The sequence below is a fragment of the Thamnophis sirtalis genome, unplaced genomic scaffold (assembly GCF_051295495.1).
Source record: "Thamnophis sirtalis isolate CommonGarterSnake01/CBP01778 unplaced genomic scaffold, rThaSir2_p1.2 scaffold_9, whole genome shotgun sequence".
Taxonomy (NCBI): domain Eukaryota; kingdom Metazoa; phylum Chordata; class Lepidosauria; order Squamata; family Natricidae; genus Thamnophis; species Thamnophis sirtalis.
In genome coordinates, this window is record NW_028261389.1 from 57,082,429 (window position 1) to 57,107,795 (window position 25,367).

General features: G+C 40.1%; 1 protein-coding gene across 1 annotated transcript in view; it reads right to left on the reverse strand.

Moving 5' to 3' along the window:
• The window catches only part of CTTNBP2 (cortactin binding protein 2), a 125,084-nt gene that overhangs the window by 61,212 nt on the left and 38,505 nt on the right, over positions 1-25,367 (reverse strand). Inside the window, exons 3-5 of the mRNA XM_087723645.1 lie at positions 23,655-23,879; positions 8,573-10,223; positions 488-691 (exon numbers count right to left, since the gene is read on the reverse strand). Of these exons, the coding sequence (XP_087579771.1) occupies positions 488-691; positions 8,573-10,223; positions 23,655-23,879 (2,080 nt within the window). The remainder of the gene's footprint in view (positions 1-487; positions 692-8,572; positions 10,224-23,654; positions 23,880-25,367) is intronic.

Here is a 25,367-nt window from a genome sequence, read left to right on the forward strand (position 1 = left end):
TCAGTGCTGATGAAGAATTCACAGCAGTCTGAATCAGAAGCTAGAAACATTTTGAAACAAATCTCTATATGCAACATCCAATGCAAAGTGCAAAATTGTTGGTGTTACGTACAAAATCCTGATGCTAAACAGCCGGAGCTGTTCATGGTACTAGAAGAGGAGCTACGCAGCCTGTACAATGGTTGTATAAGATTTTATCATGTCTTTTTTGCAGGACCACAGAATAATTGTTATGAAATTTAACACACTTTCTTTTTTTACAAATACACAGTAAAATTACATTGCTGATAATCAGTGATTTCTCATCAATTTCAGCAATGTAATTTTGATGGCTTTGAGACCTGCAGAAACCACTCTGGGGGCATATGTTGCTTATAGACTATAGGTTACCTACTCATAATATTTGGAACTGCAATATAAATTGCTAATTTGAAAACAGCATTTAGATAATGGCCCAATATAATAAAATCTCTGAGAAATGCCACACCTGTATGTCCATTCCTAGCAGCAGAATACAAGGCAGAACAGCCATCTTCACAGGAATCATTAATGTTCAGACCTTCTTCATTAAGCAGCATTGACAATAAAGTGACATTTCCCTGGGCAGCAGCTTGGTGAAGAAGGGTGGGCCTGCCACCCAGGGGAACAGGACCACCACTCATTAATAAAGGGGTTAGGGAGGAAGACCAGCCTGTGAGTTAAAAGCAACATCCATTAGAGAGAACACACAAGAAGTTAATGCTGCACACTTTGCAAGTTATACATAATGCTCAACAAATGAAAACTCTGAGATTTTGGCTTTGTAAAAACTGAGGTCAGCTCTTGTGTTATTTGAAATCCTGCATCCCAAGAGAATTAAAGTCACGCTTAGCTCTAAAAGATTATATTTATTGTTATTTAAAACTGAAAAAGTAATTCTATGAGCACAAGGAAACTATATATATATATATATATATATATATATATATATATATATATATATATATATATATATATATATATATATATATATATATATATATATATATATATATATATATATATATATATATATATATATATATATATATATGTATTTAGTGTCACAACCCCTGGTATGCCCAAATATGGGAGGAAGCCTACTGCTTTCCTTTCTCTCTCTATATATAGATATACAGAGCCAAGGTGGCGCAGTGGTTAAATGCAGCACTGCAGGCTACTGCTAGATCAGCAGGTCAGCGGTTCAAATCTCACCGGCTCAGGGTTGACTCAGCCTTCCATCCTTCCGAGGTGGGTAAAATGAGGACCCGGATTGTTGTTGGGGGCAATATGCTGACTCTCTGTAAACCGCTTAGAGAGGCCTGAAGGCCTATGAAGCGGTATATAAGTCTACTGCTATTGCTATTGCTACTGCTATTTGAATAGCAAGTTTCTCCAATTTTAAAGTTAGCTAAATTTAGCAGGAAAACTGTGAGATATTTCACACAGAATTATGCCCCTTCTTAAAAACTCTGAAATACCATGTCTTACAAATAACATTTAAAGAAATTTGCATTTCAGAAGAAACAATTGAAAGCCCTATAATTGATGCAAACTTGTTTTTCTGGTGGTCTAATCACTCTGCAGTTTCATTTTTAATGGCACTGCTGCATTTTTTGTGATGTTTTTAAAAAGAATATTACAGTGCACAATTAGTAAAAGTCATAAAACATTACTGGGCAAAGATCCACATCATCCTTTAAGAAAGGCAACTGACAGAGCAGAATTTTAGAAAATCATAAAGGTTATCTTGGTTAGACATTCCAAGTATCAGAGGTTAACAGCTTTAGAGGACAGCTTATTAAGGACATGAAGTTTGCTGTATATGGTGCGGAAAACTTTGTGAACTCTTCCTTGATCAAAAGGCTGCAAAAGGAAATAGAGAAGAGGAATGAAAATAAAGAAGCTTGGAACTGTGAACTGTTCACTAAAAATGAGTAAATACAAAGGAATGTCTCTTCTTTTTTGAAGAACATTCATTATATATAAGCTGTTCCTATTCTATTGCCAAGAGGTCATTAATTTTTTTTAAAGTAAAGCATTATGTATGGCCATCTTCCACAACAGGATGTCTTCCCAGTACGTTCAACTTCAATCACCATAATTCCTTGCAAACATCTGGAGGGTACCATGATGGGAATGTAGGATTTAGAGTAACATTTGCATTGCAATTTGGCATTTATGCTATCAAATATCAATGTAGAAAACAATTTAATATCATATTGATATTACAATTCATTATTAATAATTTCCAAGTAGAGCAATGCATTTATACTTAGGTTTCTAGTCCATTATGAAATATTAGTAAATTTCATTAAAGATGGCATGTTTACAATGGTAATAATCAGATTTGTCTACAAAAGATAAAGAAGATTGGGCTTGAAAGTAATTTCAAATATATAGATACAAAATAAAATCAGCATATAAAATCAGTCTCTAGATTAGGGGTGGGGAAATATGGGCCATAAACCAGCCATAATTCTGGAAATTAAAGTCCACAAGTCATAAATGGGCCATAGTTTCCCACATTGGTTCTTGATAGTGGAGTCATAGTAGGTCTCTTTGGCCTTGGATAATATTTAGTGGGCCAAAAGGGAGGCACTGAAAACTTAAATAGATAGCAAGGCACATTGATGGGTTAAAAAAAGGTAAACAAAGAATAAAGTAGTAAATAAAAGGCAGGAAAATGAGCAAGAAGGCTATCAGCACCTTGAAGTTTGCCTTGTAATCGATCTTTTGCTACACTGCTAGCAATAGTTTCTTATTTTCTCTACAAATATTACTTTTGTTCCTAATTAATGTATGCCATCCTTCTAGAAAGCTATTCTATTAAAAAAAAAAAGAAGATAATTCTATTCCCAAGCCAAGATTCCAACAGAGATCTCACGGTCAGGCTAATCATTGATGCTGGGGGCAGAAGGAGACAACTTATATTTCTCAGTAGCACAGGATAATTGGCTTCTTGGTTGCAGTATCCATGGAAGACACAAATGACTCCTTTACCCAAGGGCTAGCTTTTCTGAACATAAATATGTTGTGTTTTGAAGCACCAAGTTCCTGCAGAGCATGCCATCACAGAAAGTTTTGTGTTTCACCAAGGAAAGGAAACAATACAGAACCATATCATGTGAATTTCACAAGATTTCTTTTATCTACAAAACTACAAGCAATTGTTGAAAGCTTCTATCAAAATCATTCATGATAATTAAAAACAAGAAACAGAATATAGGCAAAACAATCAGAATAACAACTTTTGTAGTTTAAACCATTTTGTTTCCCTTGATAGATCACGAATTAGAACTTCGATGAATATGTCTCAATTTTGTCATTGTTCAGTTTGATCGATTGAGACCAGTTGTGTGGAGAGAATCAGCTATTTTCTTCATGTTAAATACCAAATTGTAATTCATGCTTCCCTCTTTAAAATACAAATAATAGAAACAATTATATACTTTCATCAAATTATGTTTGTACAATAGAGTCCTTATTCTTGTCACAAAGCAACCCAGTTTGGTTCTGAAAATATAGTGGTGGATGCTAATTTGACAAATAATTTCATTTTTTCTTAAAATGGAATAAACAAGGATGATGAATTCTAGGTAATATGATTATTGTGGAAGAAACCCATTCTTGCTATGATGATATTCTTAGCAATAATTCAAAGCCCATATATGATAGAAGACTAACCCACTTCACAGTCTACCACAGAGTTAAAGACTTATTTTTATGGACTGAATTTAATGATGAATTTATTCCTAATTCCCTACAGTGTTGGATGCTTTTTCTTTAAATATCAAAAGGAGGAGAAAAAGGAAATAAACTTTCAGCATCAATATCTTATTCAGCACTATTGTGAACTATGACAATCAAATGATAGCATGGGTTTGTAATAAAGGTAGTCCTCAACTTATAACCATTTGCTTAATGATGGTTCAAAGTTACAATGGCCTTAAAAGTGACTTACACTTATGACTACTGCACTACTCCCATAATCACTTAAGCACAATTTGAATGCTTGTCGGCTCACATTTATAGCAGACTGCATCCTTTAGTCACATAAATGCAATTTGTGGCCTTTTTTTGCTGATTTCCAGAAACAAAAAATGACAAACAACACCATTGGGGAAAATGGATGCAATTAATGATCACTGTAAAAATTGTCATAAAATTGGGACTAACTGGGTTTATGACCACAAAAGTTCCAGTCCCAAATGTCATCATAAGTTGAGAACTATCTGTAGAGACCACACAGAAAACAATGTTGGGAGTAAAGCTCTAGGAAATATTTCTATTTCAGGAACACAGTTATTCATTAAAGATCAACTGAGTACTATGGGCTATGTGTTTATTAATTATACAGTATTGTTCTTCTTGCCAATGCTTACATTTCATCTTCTTTATAAGCTTGTTTGCAATTAATAGGATTCCAATGTTAAATGCAGTATCTATGAAAAATCCCTGAAACTTTACAGGTAGATTGCTGCATGCAAAACATGGCACACACATATATTTTAAAGGAAACCTGAATTCAATGTAGGGACACATGAATGAAGCAGCCCCATGACAGACCTTAAAAAGTCTTATAAAACAACGTTAAATAGTTAAAAATCAAGTAGTAATAGTTGCACTGCATATTAATTAAGTATAATGTTCATCCATGCTAAATTCAAATATCTTATAAACAAGCAGGAGCTTTGAATACACTGAGGGAGTTGTAGGAAACATGAATAAGCTTTGCAGCTTTATATGCAAAAGTTAGTAAACATAAAGCATCTGGAAAGGAGAATTGGGCATGCAGTGATGAAGAATGAAAGGAACAAGGAGAAAAAACAGCTTCTGGCATCAGCTTCAGTTTGTGGAGATGGTTAATAAAGAATTCATTCCCAAATTTTCCTGTAATTATTTATATTAGAAACAAACCACATGGAATCATGTAGGTTGATTGAAAGGATGTTTAAAAAAGAAAAAAGAAAATATAAGCTCAGGGCATGGGAAATTCAATTGTTCAGAGCATTATAGAATTTATCTTTTTTGTTCATAAACTTAGCAAATATTGGCTTTAAGAAATGTTATGCTAATCTTCAAAACACCTTCCATAAAGAGTTAAAGGCAATAAATTCTAAAGTCTGTTTACAAAGCTGTAAAGAGCTACAAATTCTTTCTTTCTTTTTTTCTCTCTCTCCTCCCCCCACCATTTTCTCCTAGATAACTAATAGCTTTGATAAAGACTAGAGAGAAAGCAATTCATTTATTCTAGATCAGTGAAGCGAAGCCTCCAATAGCTTCATATGCTATTTTTGGGGGTGCAGCAGAATGTAACTGGACACACTCAACCTAAAGAGCAAATGTGGTCCTATGCCAGATTCAATTTCTTTAAGTACTCAGTGCACACAAATACAGAGTACCCTTCCTATCCTCATGAAGTTGGGCAAAACCCCTAATTCACATGATATCACAAGTGAGGGGGGGGAAATCAACCACGTGGAATTGCAATCATCACATGAAAAGTAAATAAAATATTGTGCAATATGAGAATTTTATACCCGCAGAGGCCTGGTTAATAGGTGAACCATTTGGTTATTAATTGTTGAATAGGAATTTTAGAAGTTACACTGTCCTGGCTTTATCAAAACAAAGCAGACCAATAACTCTTTAAGTCTGCTTTTATCACTGAAAATAGAAAGCAATTACTCAAAAACATGATTGACTTATTAAACTACCAAAACATTAAATATGGCAAAACTTAACCACAATAAGTTCAACTATGGTTATGTGATTAATCTAATAGATCCTTTCAGAATGATTAATGTACCTTCAGTTGAAGATCATTTAATGAAGTGCTAAGACTTTACACTGAGTTTAGAACAAAAAACATTTTAAAGCATTTTAGACTGAGAAAATAATTATGCTTAATTGAAATCAAGTGTTACTTTTAATAAGTTTTAAACTAACCATATACCTAGCTGATAAACTAGTTTTCAGGTAAGCCTGAAATATCTGGCAGGCAAATGAAAACAGTATTTTCTCAGAAAATTGCATGCTAAAAAATGTTTGGAAGTATAAGGGTTTTGTGAATAAAATGGCAAAGGCTAGTTAGGGCTATAATTTATAGCCATTTTCAGTTGAACTATAGTAGATTGTTCTGAAGAGCTATTAATACATTTCTAGAATTACTGATCTAAGGACTGTATACAGTGTTTCTTAAAAATAATGCAATTTCTTTTATGACCTGTTCTACATGTTGCTAAATCTTAACAGGAACCCCAAATGTAATCACGCAGAAGAAAACTTTAACTTAATTCTATTTAGTTTATTGCTTTATCTTCCCAAAAAGCCTGTAAGAAACCAAATGTATAATACACTGAATCAGGCCATCCACTCAGTTTTATATTAATTATTTAATTAGCACTTCTCCAGCCATAAAGGTGGGAATAGAAATCTTGTGCAAGCACAGCACATACCCACCATGAAAAAAGTTTGTGATTATGACTGAATATTTTCTTAATGTTCTATTCCTATTGACATTAGATGAATATTAGAGCAATTCTGCATATTTTAGGGATTCTTCCCATGTCACATCAGATCCTAGGTGCTAAAGAGTTATGCTGCCCATCATTTTGCTGTGCATCACTACTTTCCAGATTATAATTAGAATTTATTCTTCTAATAATAATAATTCCATAAGAGGAATGATCCTTATTTGAACTGATATACCAAAGTTTTGAGGATTAGAGCTGGATGTGTAGTGAGCATGAGCATATTAGTGATCTGTATGATGAGGACCCAGATGGTTGGAGGCAATATGCTGACTCTGTAAACTGCTTAGAGAGGGCTGTAAAAGCACTATGAAGCAGTATATGACTCTAAGTGCTATTGCTAGTGCTATGTATATCATGCTAAACTATAGAATTATATTCTTAAAGTTGCAGATTTTCATTTGGAAAATTACATTACTGTTATACAGTACTGATAGAGAAAAGTAAAGTTTCCCCAGTCACAAATATTTGCAAGATAGCCCCTATTTTATTGTAATCCCCAATGGACTCTTCTGGACCCACACAATAAGGTAGGCAGCTATTGCAGACGTGACTTTCAGCTCAAAGCCCTTGACTTATGGCCATTTGTTAAGTGACTATTCAAAGTTACAATGGTGGTTCTGAAGAAAAGTGACTTAGGACTGGTCTTTGCATTTATGACTATTTCAGCATCCTCATGGTCAAGTGGGAGCTTGGCAACTGGCATGGACAAATGATGGTTGCAGTGTCCAGGTCATGTGATCTCCATTTGTGACCTTCTCAGCCAACTTCTGAGAAGTAAAGTCAACAGTGAAGCCATATGTGTTTAATAACTGTATGATTTGTGTAATGACCATGGTGATTCACTTAATGACAAAGGCAGAAAAAGGTTATAAAATCAAGTGTGATTTAGTTAATAATTGCCTCACTTAGCAACAGGATTTCTGATCTCAATTGTGGTTGTAAGTCAAGGACCACCTGTATTATGTAACACAGGGCTGCATGATTCTATCTGTGCCTTGCTCAAAGCAAGAGCTCAACATATAAGAGCCTTCTTACCAAGCAAATGCCCAGTCTTTGCAGCATCTTTCAGAAATCTTTCAAGCCACTAATGGCATAAGAACAGCCTGGTTCCACCTAGTTCCCTTAATGCAATTCTCCCTTGGGAACTACAATGACTATAGCAGAATGCTATAGAAATAAATTAAATCAATAGCATTACTGAAAAGTAGAGAAAACACACCATAAAACCAATGAAGTGTTTTCATTTTTAAAAAAAATCCCACTGTATCCCACTCAGGGAATATACTCTTCTCTTCCTTTGCTGTTTTTTTTAACAGTTGATGAAGATTTATTGCAGACAGTAGAGAACAGTTGACCTTTTCTCTTTGGCCAATTTGTTTTGTACTATCATTGTTATGAAATTGTCATTTTTAAACGGTATAACTGACTAGGAGCAGTACTACTTCTCCAAAAGGGCAGGATATAAATGTTTCAATCATTTTGCTTCTTGGCAGCTCTCTTGTATCAGATGAAGCAGTTAACAAAGAGGAAGCAAAGACTGGTGAGCAGCAAAAGCAATAAAGGATTTTCTGGCCTTTCTCTTCATTTGGCCTATTTTTTTTTGCACTGGGAGTTATTTTGAAAATGTACCTTCAATTCTTACGGAGGAAAGAACTATAAAGGGATGGATTAAACAAACAGACCCCCACCCCCAAATACTACAGTATCAAACAACAGGTGAAAAATACTTCCGATTTTAAGACAATGCCTCTAAGATATTTCTTCAACTTCCTTGAAAAAAGAAACAGGTTGGCTGCACAAAATAACCAGAATTCATTAAAGCAAATGAATTTCCCATGCCCCTGAAACCTAGTAGGCATTAAGTGGAAGTGCAACAGGGAAAGGGAAAAAGGAAAGAGAAAAAGGCAAAAGGAAATCTTAGGGAAAGGAATCTAGGGAGAAAAATATATATGTATATATATTTATATGACAATGTAAAAAAAAGGAAGGAGTTTAGTGGGTACATCACCCTTTACCTGAGGCTGTTACCAGGAGGCTGTCTGAATCACATGGTCTACAGGATGAAGCACTAAGAGGGTTTATGGAAGAGCTACAGGCAATGGTGGTGGGAATGACAAAGGAGCTGTCAGAACATGCAGATTGGCTCAGTCCAGGGGATGGGGGAGGCCAGGCACCCACCTGAGGCATGTCCATGGATGGAATGGCACAGCCTGCAGATGCCACAGATAAATCTATTGTTGGTTTTGGTGGCAGCTGTGGTGAGGACCTAGACATAACCTCTTCATTTATTACCCTGATTCCTTGAGGTGAACAGGAAGAAGATGAAACCAGGAGTTTGCCTTCAGTTTTGGCACCTACATTAGGGGAGCGACCACTATCCATTATTACTTTAAGTTGTGGGTGTGGCGGAGACGGAGTCTGTGAAAGACCTGGCTTTTTGGGCGGAATAGGAGGGGGATTCCCTCTGTCAATCCTCGAAACACTGGGAGTCTTTAAACTCATTCTGCTAATGGGGGGAGGGTAAGTGCCAACATCTATTGAATGTGACATTCCTGGGCGCCCAGGTGCCACACCCTGAGGACTCGTGAACCTTGAAAGGACTTGGGTGACTGTATTCCGAGCCAGCTGCTTGGCAACTAGGTTGTCTCGACTTGTGGGTGAGGCGTCCCTTGATGTAGGGCTTTGAGTCGTGTTTCCATTTTGATCTTGATCATTAGCATTGGATTGAAATCGAAATCTGGCTGCCTGGACCCTTGGATTCAGACCTTGATGCCCCGTAGTGCTAACAGATGGAGAATGTGGGGAAGGGACAGATGATGCTTGTAAGTAGCTTTGGGGTGCTATACTGGGAGCCGGAGAGGATGCAATGTGATCTGGAAATGGGGAAGGCAGACTTGTTAAGTCAGTTGAAGCCACTGGTCCATTCTCCTCAATTCGTATTTGACTATGAGATAGATTTGAAGTTACAGGGGACAGATGAAGGTCGCCGCAGGATGAATGCCTGTCTATGATGGGCTTCACAAATGCTGCATTGGAGGATATATTCACTTTTGCGTGCCCTGAAAGCAAAGGGTGGATGGTTGAAGGCTTTATGGGTACTGTTAAAGGCAACTTTCTAACACTTTCATTTCCACTGTCTATTAATACTGCATCTGTCTGGCAGGAAAGCGTCCTCAAAATGGGCCCCTCTGTTCCAGTGGCGACAGAAACGAAGCCTCTCTCTTTATTCCTTCGTGGAAGAGAAAGGTGGAGTTTCGCATCAGTTTCCTTGCTGAGCTGCTCAATTGTTTTTCTCATTCTCTCCCTCTCTTCTTTGAGGTCACTTGTGTGAGCTTCTTCTCTGCTGAGGCGGGCGTGCATCTGCTCCCTCTCAATGTCAAACTCAGAAAGCTGCTTTTCCATTTGGGCTTCCATCTGTGTGCTCCGTTGTTTCTCCACAGCCAGAGATTCCTCCAACTCCCTGGCTTTCTTTTTCTCTTCCTCAAATTTAGTCATGACTTCTTCCAGCTTCTGGGCCTCTTCTACCAGCTTGCTGGATAGTTGTTTGCATTCTTTCACTAGCATCAGGACAACGTGTTTATTCTTGCCACGCTCCTCCTCCAGCCGAGCACAGAGCTTCTTATGTTCCATTTCAAGGGCTTGTAGCTGCAATTTCTCCATTTCCAACTACAAAGAAATGCAGAATAGTCTCATTACCACAAGAAATATTCAAAGTATGTTAGTGCATATTCAGAAGCAGTAATGGTATCTAAATAATACTCAAACTATTATAACAATTGCCAATAGTCAGTTTTAAGTTTAAATGAGGGTGAAAGATTTGGTTTTGCTGGTTTTCCAGCAAAGTTCAAAGAGATAAGTAAGGACAAAACTTACAAAAATGATCTCAGTTGCAGACTCCAGCAGAAGTCCAAAAGTAAATCTCTGGTCCTGGTGACCGACCCAGATAAAATCTTGCAACATTATCCTGAGACATGTATATTTGCCTTTGTTCATGTCTCAGTTCTTTCTGTGTGTTTTCTTACTATTTTGATTTAATACATGTTTAAAAATGTACTATTCAAACCAATACTGTAAATGTATATTTTCAGTAGTGTCTCAAAATTCATATTGCTAGGAATTACCAGAAGTCTCTCAAGTGATGGAGTTTTCCCAGGACTGTCAAGTTATAGCTCCAGATAAAATAGATGTACATGGCTACTCCAGTTCTCAGAAAGCTACTGTCGTAATAAGAATCATGGGACTATTATAGCTCGCTGCAATTAACAGCTCTCTCAGCACTGAGACTCGATAATAGATTTCTACCCTTATGCTTTTTGAGGGGCATGTCAATTACCTTTTACTTTGTCATGTTAGGCATCAGAATCTCTGAAGTATCATCCTTCGCAAGTGGGAGAGCATATGAGTAAGTGTAATGGGGCACAAACAAAATACAGGTAGTCCTAAGTTTTAACAGCAATTGGGACTGGAATTTTTGCCACTAAGTGAAATGGTCATAAAGTTTGAGATCATGTGACCACCTTATTTAGTAATGGCAATCCTATCATTCCTCATTGCTATTGTTAACTGAATCCCACCAACTGTTAGCCAACGTCCCACCTCAAGTCAAGCCATTCCAACTCAAAGCCCCAGTCCAGCTCAATTCAGCCCAACCTACAATGTGGCATAAAGCCCCCCTCAAAGCTACCTTCACTACTCTGCACTCTGGCTTGGCTGCCCTGCACCCCGCGGCCCCACCACCATTGCTGTCTTTTTGCTCCCACTGTTAATGGGGTGTGCTTAGCCTGGGCCCTCAAATATGACTTCAGGAAAAAGGCCTCCCATGGCCAGCAAGTCCTTTGTGAAGGGTGTCAGCCCAGGTGTGTTTGATGAATAATGAGAGCAAGAAGATTGTGATGGGCAACTGGGGGGGGGAGTGCAGAAGTGGGGAGGAAGATAGGTGGGTGGGAGGTGTTGAAATGCGCCTGTGGATGTAAGTGCACCTGAATTTTGATCACATACCCATCTACAAGGGTGCTGTAACAACCATGACTTCTAATTAATTTGACAGCCATTTGATGTAGTGGTAAGACACCAGACTGTGAGTTCTAGTCCTGCATAGAGATGAAAGCCACCTGGGTGACTTTGGACCACTCACTGTCTCGCAGCTCAACACACTGCATAGGGTTGTTGTAGTAGGGAAAATAGAATAAAACCAAGATATAAATAAACAAACTTCAGGACTAGGCATAAGTACCATTCATTCAGCATGGCTGTAACGTTGAGTGAGCACTGAATGAATGGTTGTAACTCAAGAACTACAATACCTGTAATTTTCTTATGATTTTTATCAATGCTTCACATTGAGAAGCTTGGGAATCTCAGTAGAAACTTGCATTATTGTGACCACTGCTGGGTGGTGCAAAGAACTAAAATAGATAAAGGTAAAGCTTCACATTAACGCCATCCTTAGAGTTAGAGTTTTATTTCTCCTTCAAATACAGTAAGTAGTATCACAGATTTCAGACACAGCAACATTTAAATGATCAAAAAATATATTGCTGTCCGACTGCTCAAATACTTAGTTTGCTTATCTTGCTGGTACAAATTATTCCTCTAAAATGCAAGATTCTTTGGTGATTTTTTTTGCAGGGTATCTGAATCAAGACATTGATTTGCTCCTTTCCTAACAAGCTAAAGTTGGCAGGCATGTTTGTTGGCTGGCACAGTGCAATTCCCATATTTTCGAATTTCATTGTAATTGTTCCCACAAGCAAATAAGTCAATGAATTCAATTCAATGCCAAATATGACTCTAATGAACTTTCAAGAGTAAACACATAATCAAGGAGAGATAAATCCTACACATCTCTCAAAAGGGCTATCAAATCAAAACAATGTTTTGTCAGCCATAACCTTATGTATTTAAATTATTTAACTGTACTTTCCTGTGCATATGCTTTAGAGTGCATCTGAGACCACTTGAAGATTCAACATAGCCATATTTAAGATCTCCCATGTCCTTGCTCAGGAGACAATGTCTTTAGGATAGAATGTTTACCATTGGGATAACAAATCACAAAAGCTTTCTATTGAACATTCATCGACATTATGATATATTGGAATGTCAAATGCTTAGCTATAGGAAACACCTTGAGTTTGAAATTTTAAAACCAGCAGTGTTTTCTTCCACTTTCATTCTCCAGAATTTAGGACCTTCCACGTTAAATATATTTAATTAATAATAAAACCAGAAACAGCATCAGGGAGCATTTATGGCATGTTGCTACCAGAGATGAAGGGCAAGATGTTGGTTCATCTGCTTCCTGCTCCATATAGAAAAGGCAAGCCAGCTGGGAAGCACTACTGAATAGATCTCTTGCTAGTCATTCCCACTCCTCTGTTCGTGGAGCACAAGAAGAAGATGATCTTAAAGAGAAGCCCCATAGGGTGTAGAAAATAAAGAAAGTAGCTATGGCAGCGCAACTGCCACTCCAGACAACTGTTTATGTTTCACACACCCCTGTCAAGAGAACCAATTTGGTGCAGTTGTTGTGGTATCAGGCTAGAAATCAAAATATCTTAAATTCTAGTTCTGCCATTGGCATGAAGCCAGTTGTGTAATCTTGCTCCAATCTCTCTCTCCCTCCCTCCTTCTTCCTCCCTCCCCCCTCTCTCTCTGAGGCAATGGCAAATCACTTTTGTAATCTTGTCAAGAAAAGTGCAGGGATTTGTTTGCATGCACACACACACACACACACACACATGCATGCACACGAACACAGAGAGTGACAAAATATATTTACAGTATGTCTTAGATTGGCACTTGGTATAGCAGCCATAAATAGCAGTGGACTTATATACCGCTTCATAGGCCTTTCAGGCCTCTCTAAGCGGTTTACAGAGAGTCAGCATATTGCCCCCAACAATCTGGGTCCTCATTTTACCCACCTCGGAAGGATGGAAGGCTGAGTCAACCCTGAGCCGGTGAGATTTGAACCGCTGACCTGCTGATCTAGCAGTAGCCTGCAGTGCTGCATTTAACCACTGCGCCACCTTGGCCTTGGAAAAACTGTTCAGATACCATGATATGTCTGTATCTATAAAGAACAGAGTTTTTCTAGCACCAGGTTTTCAGGTGAACAGAAAGTTTGACTTTGCAGTAGGATAGAAATAATATTGATGCTTTGGTATGTGGTATTGGAGAAGACTGCTGAAAATACCCTGAATAGCCAAGATAACCAAAAATGGATAATAAAGCAAATCAATCCAATAGTCTCTCTTGAAACACAGATTACTAGGTTCAAATGATTGTATTTTGGATGCATTATGCAAAGCCCTCGAGCCTTCTCCCTTGAGAAATCTATAATGCAAGAAAAGGTGGAAGGTACCAAGGAAGACAATCAGCTAAGTCAGTGGTTCCCAAACTTGGCAACTTTAAGACTTGTGGACTTCAACTCCCAGAATTGCTGGCTGGAGAATTCTGGGAGTTGAAGTCCACAAGTCTTAAAGTTGCCAAGTTTGGGAACCACTGAGCTAAGTGGATGACCTCAATTAGAGTAGTGATGTATGCACTGCTAAGAGTTGTGGCTGTGAATAGATCATGTGTAAAAAATTTAACTGACGTGGTTGCTAAGAGCTAACACCAACTCGATAGCACAAATTAATTAAAAATGGAGTATTCATAATATAGTAAGTTATAAAGTAGGATTAAAAATTATATGTATTCTTTTCTTAATGAACAAAGGATATTATTTCAAGTGAAAAATGAGAGTTACTGAAACTGGATTGATATTTATTGATGTCATGTAAAGGAAGCAAGAGGTCTTTTGAATCCTGCCTCCCACACCCTGCCCCCGTGATAATGCCCTTCCAATGAAATTTTCAGTCAGTGTGCCAGCATCATCTCTGGGGTGCATCTAGATTTGCCTGTCTGTGGAGTGACACTCTCATAACCTCTCACAAATGTTTATAAGACAGAAGATGGGATAAAAGATAGCAGCATCAGTACAATTAGGAGTAATAAAAGTGAACTTTCTCATGTGTAGAAAACTAACCCTTCAAAAATTACTACCCTGCATCTTGCAAGCCATTTAAATATATTAAAATCATATTGCACTACATAACTCAGACCATTGGGTAACGTGAAGAAGAGGACAGATAGCTTTTGATAATGTTTAAATAATGTATTTAAAAAATGAAATTAAAAAAGAAAAATGGAATAGGCTGCATAAATCAATCTACTTTAGTTTTGCTTTTTTCTCAGTGGTTTGTTTTAACATACTATATTGTGAAATGGTCACAGACTGGGTTGTGAATGAAAATGATATGAAAAATAACAAGACATAAACCAAGGATTTATTCTTCCCAAAGTTTTGCACTTATGCTGGAGCCCAACCTCAGGGAACTTCTCGATCTCCAGTATGTCAGCACTGGGCTGTTTTACATGTAGTATTTATGTGATGCCTGGTTGTGCGTGGTTTTTAGTTCTTGACTGGGGTGTTGATAGCCAGTTATTAAGTCATTGATTGTTGTTTCCTAATGCAGCTGTGCCCTCAGCTCCTAAGTATTTGGTAAACTGATGATAAATCCGCACTCCTGTTGACTGACAAAGGGCCTGTTTCCCAGACTTCAATAATTTCTCTGGCAATTTTTGTACCTGCACAGACAACAATCTTAGTAGCTGTGGAATTGAATGCATGTCCTTGTTCATTGCAATATGAGGTTATCAATCACTTCTCCTCATCTAACTACTCGCTCCTGTAATTTGGTGATTAGCTTCTTCCCCATCTGTCCTATATAGCAACAGGGGCAATCCATGTAAAGAATCTTATTAATTACATTAGAAGTTTCCACACCTCCAGACAATCTTTATACTGCATGATTTTATATTTGATTGTAATTCCATTTTTATCACTTGAGAAATATTTATCTTGTGGTTTTACGTTTTTAATCCTATGAGCCATCCAGAGTCACTTTGAAATGAGATAGGCAGCAAATCAATGGAAGGAAGGAGGGAGGGAGGGAAGGAAGGAATTAATTCTATTCCTTTCTGTCATAGAGAATATTAGGAATATAATCTAATGGTTGGGTTGGCAATATATAAATCATGTAACAATATTGTACCTGTTTCTTTAAATCATGCTGTAAATGCGATTGGTTGCTATTTCCTCAATCAGCCATAAGATGGAGCCAGAATCACTGTTAGATGCTGATCTGATCTGAGTGTTTGGAAGCTGGCTGTTAGAAGTGCCGTATAGTGATCAGCATGAGCTATTGTATGTTTTGCAACTGCTAGCAAACTTTGTGTACCAGACTGTTTGTATGATTATGGACTATGTTATTTGGATTATCCCTTAACTGAAAGACATTGATGACTGACTGACTTAACAGTGTATGACTTGGACTGTTTGATGGACTCTGGTACCTCTATTTCCACGAAAGTAAAAGCCTATTTAAACTGCAGTGTCTCTGTATGGTGGTTTGGGTGTTCTCCAACACCACTCTCACAACGCTTCTCTGAACGCACTCACTCTTCCAACGGGGAACTTCCCTAACAGAGAATTTTGATTAAATATCTGATCCCATCAGGGACAATTCTTGCCAACCTGGATCTTGCCAGCTGTTTTGATATAATTCCCACTGTTCCAAAATATACATACAAGTTTCAGTTTTAAACAGGTTGGAAAAGACTGATTTAATAAGTTCTGGACATTTTCTTACCTATCAACCCATTATCAAACTTTCAGCCCAGGATCCTCAAACTTCCTGCTTTCATAAAAAAGGGTCCTAATATTAACCTGTCTAGATCAAACTGCAGAAACCCTCTATTTGGCTCGTGCATGCTCTCTCTTCCTCCCTCCTCCCTCTCATTCAAAGAAGCCCAAAAGTGTTATTTTTCATATGTTAGCCATTTGTGGGTTTGCTTTGACTTTAGTCAGGTTCAAAAAGCAGCCACTTTGCCTTCTGTGTGTCTTCCAACACTGTTATTAGATTGAGAGCTGCAACTTGAATACAGATTATAAATTCAATAATCACATGTGCTCTACATGAATTCCATTTGTGAAAGGATGAAAACTTCAGCAAAAAGCATGATTTAATTTGCTTTCAATAATGGTAGAATCTTAGAATTAGAATAAAGAAAGGGATAATGTCTCTAATACTGAGATTAAAAAATGTTAGTTTCTTCAACATTTAGTTTATTAAATTAAGGATTGGATGTCACAAACTATAATGGATTTTCTTCCTGTTTGTGCACTAATTTTCCCTTTGAAAGAAGTGGGAAAATTGGAATTGATAAATCCAAGGCCATTCAGAAGAAACAACTTAACCCTCTGAAGTATTTTGCTTTCCTACATCTTTGCTGAAAGGTATCTGGATATGGAACTTACAACAATAATTTTCTAAGATTTAGAGCAGAAATCATGAAACGATGATTGTCCAAATGTATCACCATCAGCTTTATACTAATGATCAATACTGAATGATGTTGGGAGATTTTTGAGTGATAAATTGGTAATTTCATGAAAAAAATATGTCTGATTGCTATGATTCAACACCAGTTTGGTGTTATATAAGTAATCAAAGTTGTTAATTGGAGTTGTAATCCAACTGTCAGCTTCTGCTTTGCTATCGCTTCAGCTGCCATGAAACGGGGAGGGAGGGCATGGTATTTGGGAGGGGTTACTCATTGTGCTGGAGGAAGGTTCTGGAGTTCACCGACTGATCCGACTACGCATGCGTGTTTCCCGCCAGGACTAACGGCACCAACATTCCATCTTCGTAATGCCTTTTGAAGTTATCTCACACCTGACACTTGGAAGAATTATGATTGGACTGGGACTATGATGCCAAGAGGGTGGGGAATGGGCTATTCTATATATCAATCGCTTTCGCGCCTAAATAATCAGACTTCGCTATGCTACGCCTTTAATCATTCTTAATTAGTAAAAGTACACTTGATTTCCACACATGGAGTCTCGTGGTCTTTCTTTCCTAATTAATTAATGGAGAGGAGCTGACAGATAGCGAAGTCTCATCAACACCCTACCAGGAGAATACAATCTTCCGTGGGGGGTGAAAACTACAAGAAGACGAAACAGAGAAAATGTCTTCGCATGCTAGCAATAAAGAAATGGAAAAAGATCCCGCCGATTTATTATTACCCGAGGAGTTGGCTCAGCTGGACATAATGAGCTCTGCAAAAAAAAACCCTCCATTGGTCCTTGTCGGTGGGACAAAGAGAAGATAGTGCAAACTGGGATGCGGCCGTTACCAGAAGGAAACATCAGGAAAGGCCATTTGAAGCGGGGCCCGAACGAAGACCCCAGGAAAGAGGTCAACCTGATTACTTGGAACAGAGGTACTCTGGGCAAAGATTCGGGGAGGGAGAAGAGGCTGAGAGGAGGTGGGAGCAAGAAAACCCACGGGCAGCTTCACCCCCCCAGTCAGGGGTGCTGCCAGGCCAGGGGCCCCACCCCCCAGAAAACGCAGAATGGCTAATGTCCCCCCCTTAACTGTAAAGTATGATGGAAATCCTAAGAAGCTGGGGTTTTTCATCATGCAAGTTTATAACTTCATGGAAATTTATGGGCCCGATTTTGAATCAGATGCCATGAGAGTGCGCATGATTTTGCTTGCTTTGGAAGACGAGGCCGCTGATTGGTGGATAGGGTTGCACCAGACCAATTCCCCCCTCCTGAGGAATTTTAATGCGTTCAAGAGATGATTTGATGACCCCCTAACTGAGAAACGGGGCAAACTGAAATTTATGACCCTCACGCAGGCCGGTGACTCAGTACATTCAGGAGTTTCAACACCTTTGTAATTATATGAGAGGATGGAGTGAGGAAGCCCTTTTGGATAAATTTGCTTTGGGCTTGGATGAAGATATTTATCAACAATGTGTTAATTGCCACCTTCCCAAACGCCTCACAGTTTGGTATGAAAATGCAGCTGATATTGAACTTGATTTAATAAGACTCCGATGTGCAAAGGAAGAAAGAGAGAGGGAAAGAGAAAAAACATCGAGATCTTCCCCCCCAACCCGCAAAACCCCTTTCGGAGTGAGAAGCGAAGGGAGGGGAGGCCCCTCTGGAAAAGCTAAACCGTTCACCTGCTTTCGTTGTGGGAAGGGAGGCCATCGCACGCCAAAATGCCGGGCTAAGCTACCCACGACCGCCCCAACCCCTGCCAAGAGGGAGGGGAGATCCAGCAAGGCCCCAGACAAGAAGAAAAAGGAAGCCGCCTTCGCTGTGGATTCCAACCCCCTGCAATTCAGCGAGGCCCTGGAGGGAGAAGCTGATGTCTCCACCAGCTCCTCTGATGACTCCGATGATGACGCCTCGCCTCGCTGGGTGAGTTCAAACAAAGGCCCCATGCTAATCCCAATAGAGTTGAGAGTTCTGCCCGATGGGGGGTCAGAAAGCCTTCCCGCCCTCCTTGACTCAGGCTGTTCCCGCTCAATGATCAATCCTGCTATGGTGGAGAAACTGGGCCTCAGGTTGAGAACTTTAAAAACCCCTATTGTCTTTTGCCAGGTAGATGGGTCCATAGCAGGGGGGGGGACCCGCCCATTTCTTTACTGAACCCCTAGAGATGAAAATGGGCTCCCATACCGAACTGATCTCTTTTATTGTGGCCCCTGGGATGGACAGACCACTAATTTTGGGCCTCCTTTGGCTTCGAAAGTGGAACCCTCGCATAAATTGGAGGGAGGGTTGGTTACGCATTCGCACGAAAACACCTCCGGAGGGGGAGGGCGTTTCTTCAGAGCCTGTTAGCTGCAGTTCTGATTTGGCCGCCAGAGGGCAGGAGAAGATTGAAGGAGAGGAAAAGATTCCTAAGGTTTATTGGGACCTGAGAGGAGTGTTCAGTGAGAAATCTTCAGATAAACTTCCGCCCCACAGGCCTACTGATTGCTCAATTGACATTTTACCCGGGGTGAAGCTCCCAAAGCCCCAAGGGAGATGGAAGAGATGAGAAAATTCATCGATAAAAATTTGGAACGGGGGTTCATTGAGCCTGCACGCCCTAAAGTCACTGCTCCTGTGTTGTTCCGAGAATTTGAATTTGAATTTGAATTGAATTTGAATTTGAATTTGAATTTGAATTTGAATTGAATTGATTTTATTTGTAGGCCGCCCTTTTCCCTGAGGGGACTCAGGGCGGCTCACAGAAAACCAGGGAAGGGGGAATACAACACTAAGACGACAACACATAATAAAATAGCAAACAACATGCATACAACATTCGGGCGGGGTAATGGTCCTTATCCCCAGGCCTGACGGGCGAGCCAGTTCTTCAAGGCTGTGCGGAAGGCCTGGACGGTGGAGAGGGTACGAATCTCTACGGGGAGCTCGTTCCAAAGGGTCGGGGCCGCTGCTGAGAAGGCCCTCCTCCTTGTAGTTGCCAGCCGACACTGGCTGGCCGATGGAATACGGAGGAGGCCTAACCTATGAGATCTTATAGGTCGTAGGGAGGTAATTGGCAGAAGGCGGTCTCTCAAGTATCCAGATCCACTGCCATGTAGGGCTTTATGGGTGATCAGTAGCACCTTGAAGCGCATCCGGAGATCGACAGGTAGCCAGCGCAGCTCGCGGAGGATAGGTGTAATGCGGGTGAATCGGGGTGCACCCGCGATCACTCGCGCGGCTGCGTTCTGCACTAGCTGAAGTCACCGGATGCACCTCAAGGGCAGCCCCATGTAGAGCACGTTGCAGTATTCCAGCCTAGAAATCACGAGGGCCCGAGTGACTGTTGTGAGGGCCTCCCGGTTCAGGTAGGGACGCAACTGGCGCACCAGGCGTACCTGGGCGAATGCCCCCCTCAAACGCGCCCTTCCCCAGGATGACTGGTTCCAGAAGCATCTGGATGAGAGCACGATGAGGGACGATTTACCGTGGATCGGAGCCAAACTTTATGTCCCCACCTCTCTCCGTCTCGTCGTCCTCTAACGGGCTCACGATTCCAAATTGGCGGGTCACTTTGGTTTCGTCAAAACTTTACACCTGGTTAAGAGGCAATTCTGGTGGCCCTCTTTGAAAAAGGACATTGAACTGTATGTTGCCAGTTGTCCGGTTTGTGCTACCGCTAAAAGGCCACCTGGAAGACCACAAGGCCTACTCCAGTCTGTAGCCCGGCCTGTTGCCCCTTGGAAGGAAATTTCGATGGACTTCATTGTCGAGCTCCCCGAGAGCCAAGGGCACACTGTCATTTGGGTCATTACGGACTTATTCTCGAAACAAGTTCATTTTATACCTTGCCACAAAATTCCTTCTGCTAAGGCACTCGCCAAACTCTTCATTTCCCACGTTTACCGTTTGCATGGAGTGCCTGATCGCATTATTTCTGATAGGGGAGTCCAATTCACCTCAGCTTTCTGGAAGGAATTTCTTAAGCGCATTGGCTCCGCCCAGGGCCTTAGCTCTGCCCACCATCCTCAGACTAATGGGGCCTGTGAGAGGACCAATTCTGTTTTGGAACAATATTTACGTTGTTTCATCAATTATCAGCAGGATGATTGGGTTGACTTGCTACCGCACACTGAGGTGGCCTACAACAATTCTGACCATACCAGCACTGGTTTTACCCCTTTTCGGGTTGTTTTTGGTCAGGATTTTGTTCCTATTCCTGAGTTGCCTCGTGACCAACCACAAGTTTCTTCCGTCGCTGACTGGAGCGAACGTCTGAGCCGTGTTTGGCCTTTGACTCTTGCTACTTTGGATGCTGCACATTGCGCTCATAAGAAACAAGCTGATAAGAAGCATGCACAACCTTATCAGTACAGGGAGGGTGACCTGGTCTACTTGTCCACAAAGTTCCTTCAGACCACTCAGAAATCCCAAAAATTGGGGCCTAATTTAAAAGTGGGTTCATTCATCTTCATTCACACAGCACACACTCCACAAGCAAAATTTGGCGCAGGTCTTAATTCCGCCTGAGTGGATCAGCGTAAGTTCGGGTAGCCGGAGCTAATGATGGTGCAGAAGGGAGAGCTCCTTGATCTCTCTTCCCTCCTGTGGGTCCAGAAATGTGCAAAATGGGGCAAAAAGGCCAGTGGGCCCAGAGTCTAGGGTGACCGGAGCGGCTGCAGGGGTGTGCCAGTTGGAAGAGGTGCTGAATCCATGCCCGTGTCTCCACCACTTCCTGTCGTTTCCTTTCATCTAGGGCGTGTGACACGAACCAGCTGTAGAAGCTGCCAGCACGCCAGAAGATCTTTATAACCGTTGCAATGTTGGTACTGTTCAGAAGATAGACTGAAGAGAAGAAGGCGAAGAAGGCACCAGTCGGGACCAAAAATGGCGGCTGCTGGAGGAAATAATCACCCAATCCCCAGGCACACCGCCTATTCAGAGTAATGGCGCCAGGAATAGGATGGTCCAAAGAGTGGCGCTGTCTGAGGCGGCACTCCTGAGGTAGCAGCGGATGACACTGGTCGCAGCAAAAGGCCAGGCGCGAAGATCCCGGAGCCACAGTCCAAACAAGCAGAATGTAGGGCAGCACAAAGCCCTGCAGCGGCAACAGCAAGGTAGAAGAAACACCGCACAAAGAAGGAAGGAGGGGGGGCAAAAGAGCTGTGGCGGGGGCAGAAAACCAGCTGCCCAGTCCCAGTACACATTACTGTAAAACTCCTCACCCCCTCCTCGGGGCACAAACTGTCGTGCCGGCACCGACGCCTCCCACGGCAGCGAGGCCAAGACTGTCGCCGCCCGCGCAATGCCGTCTCCGTCGCCGACCAGCCCCAGCACAAGAGCACAGAGAAACCACCGAGGGTGGCAACACCGTCCAGGAGCTGCCCGAAAGCAGCCCCCCAGGTAGTTGCCCCCCTGGATTGTCTGAAAGCCGGTCTCTTGCAGGATCCCCTCTTTTACCATGTCCGAGGTCCTGGCTCCAGAGCTTCTTCTGTTTTTTTTCCAGCAAGCCTGAGCAATAAAGCTCGGCAGCCATTTCCCATTCTCACGCATGCGCAGCTGGTTGTTCAGCTGACCCAAAACTGCACAGCTGTCTTTGTGTGTGGTTCTGTCCATCAATAAACTTTCTTTCCAATCAGCATGTTAATTTCAGCATCTGGTGATCACATGATTGTAAGAGGCTGTGATTATCATATATGACCTCCAGTTGTGAAATGCCTAATAGCAATCATGTGGCCACAAAATGCTACAATGGTAATAAATGTGAGGATTGTCACAAAAGTGTCTTTTTTCCAACCATTATGATATCAAACAGTCGCTTAAAAAAATATTCAGTACGCAAATACTACCTGTTTATTCACAAAAAGGATACTCCTTGTCTTTCACGTGAACTATATCTGGTATGACCTACTAACTAGGGATGCTGAATTGTGCAATAAAATTATATCTGAACAATCTTCAAAGGATACCCTATAGCTAATTCTCGACTTACAACAATTCATTTAGTGATCATTCAAAGTTACAACTGCACTGAAAAAAGTGACTTATGACTGCTTTTCAAACTTACATGACCATTGCAGCAATTGTGGTTGTAAATCAAGGACTACCTGTAATATGCCATCTATAATTGTGAATGATAGTGGTTCTCTATCTCAGTAGGATTATCTTCCTTGATGTAAATTAGAAATGGAAATTCTGGTCCCAATTGTGTCATAACTCAATGGCTACCTGTAAAGTTTTATGTGTTTTCTGCCTATTCACAAATAGTAGAAGAAACAATTCTTCTTGCCAAAGGCAGTTAAACTAAAGCGTGGAGTCAGGGTTATGGTGTTGGACTAGAATTGGAGTTACTCTGCCCTGAACTGTAGAGATTTTGGACCAGTCATTCTTCAAAGGGAAACCATTGAGGATGGAATTTGAGGGTGGAAATGTGTGTGCTGGGAGGAAGGCAATATATCCATTAATGGAGGTTTTAAAGAAGAGACTAGACAATCATTTGTCTAGAATATATATGGTCTCCTGATTGAACAAGGGTTTGGACTAGAAGACCTCCAATGTCTTTTCCAACCCTAGTATTTTACCTTCTTCTATTAGCATTACACCATCAATAATAAAATGCATTTAAAACAGAAGTCTATTTTGACTTAAGTAAAAAAATATGTCCTCTTTTCCTAGTAAACATCTAGAAAAGAAAATAAGAGAAAGGATACCTTCTTTTGCCTATTTTCTGCAGTAACCAACTGAGCTGCCATCCTCTCTTGCATTTTTCTGCAATGCGCCATAACAGCTTCCAAAATAGAGAGTGGGTTGGTACAGATAGACTTCTTCTCTTTAGCACCAGCCCCTGCTTCATAATCTCGCTGCAGAGCCAAAAATGGGTCACTAAGATTAAATCTTCCATACCGTTCCTGGATAAAAACCTCTTTCCTTCGTGCCTGAAATATTAAATTAAGAGACAAACACAAATAATTAATGATAGTTGAATTATATATTCATAGACGTAACAACCACACATACCTGCTGCTGTAAAGCAATCAACATCTTGCATCATGTTTAGATGACTGCAAATTATTTCAGAGTCTTTAATAATAAATCAACACATTTTAGAATATGTATGTTTTGTGCCAGTTATCTTTATAACATGTCATTCCTTTGAAGCATAACACAGAAAGTAAATATTAACAGAGAGTAACTCACTATTTTATAAATGGAATTTTTAAGAAATATCAATAAAAAGTGTTCAAAAATCTTCTCAAGATTTTGTTAAAGTAGTACTTATGAAAGTCAACTGGCTTCTAGGGCAAATAGATTTACCTCCCTTTTTGTATACTGCATTCATAAAAAATGTTTATTATTTTCCTTCATTTTTAAATTTTGCAAACCAAGATTTTTTTGTTAGCATTAGTGAGATTGACCAATCAGTGCTACACAACTTGCATTCCTGTGCCCTCATAGAACCAAGATTTTTAAGAGTATTCAGGAAGAGAAGATAGGCATGTTTAAGTTGAATAGAGGCAGCAGTGCTTTTTAATCAGTCTTATGGATATAAAAATGATTGTTCTTTAACCAGTAATTTTTTTAAAAAATAGAATCAAATGCCACTGGGATATGTAGCATTCCGTGTGGAACAAACAATATATACATATATGTGATTACTTCAAGGGAGGCCATGTCAGGAAATTGAAGTCACAAGCAAATAATGCAAAATTCTACTAATACAGGCTTTAATAAGAAAATATTGAAAGCTTGGCAATGTTTTTCATTTCTCTTTTATACCAAAGAAGGTCAAAGTGAGACAATTTTTAATTTCTTTCAGAGAGAGAGGGGGAGAGAGAGAAAGAGAGAGATCAGTCTGCATAATAGCAATAGCAATATCAGTTAGACTTATATACCGCTTCATAGGGCTTTCAGCCCTCTCTAAGTGGTTTACAGAGTCAGCATATCGTCCCCAACAATCCGGGTCCTCATTTTACCCACCTCAGAAGGATGGAAGGCTGAGTCAACCTTGAGCTGGTGAGATTAGAACCGCTGAACTGCAGAACTGCAGTCAGCTGAAGTGCTGCAGTACTGCACCCTAACCACTGCGCCACCTCGGCTCTTAAAACAGTACTACAGTAGATCTCCAATTACAAGTGAAACAAAATATTTTGAGTTATGTAAGTAAATTTTGGTGGATAAATACACCAGTCTGGAGATATGTGTATGTTTCAGATTTAAACCAACTCATACGATCTATTCAAGCAGATTTCAGATAAGAAAAAAAAATATTGATGAGAGAGTGACACAACTCATTTTAGAAATATTGCCAGGGAAGAGTGGAGGTGACAAATATGGGAGGCTACTTAACTGCACAATAACAATGTATAGCAGTTATAGAGAAAACTATGTCAAATACAGTTCACATGGCTAGCACAAATCATTTG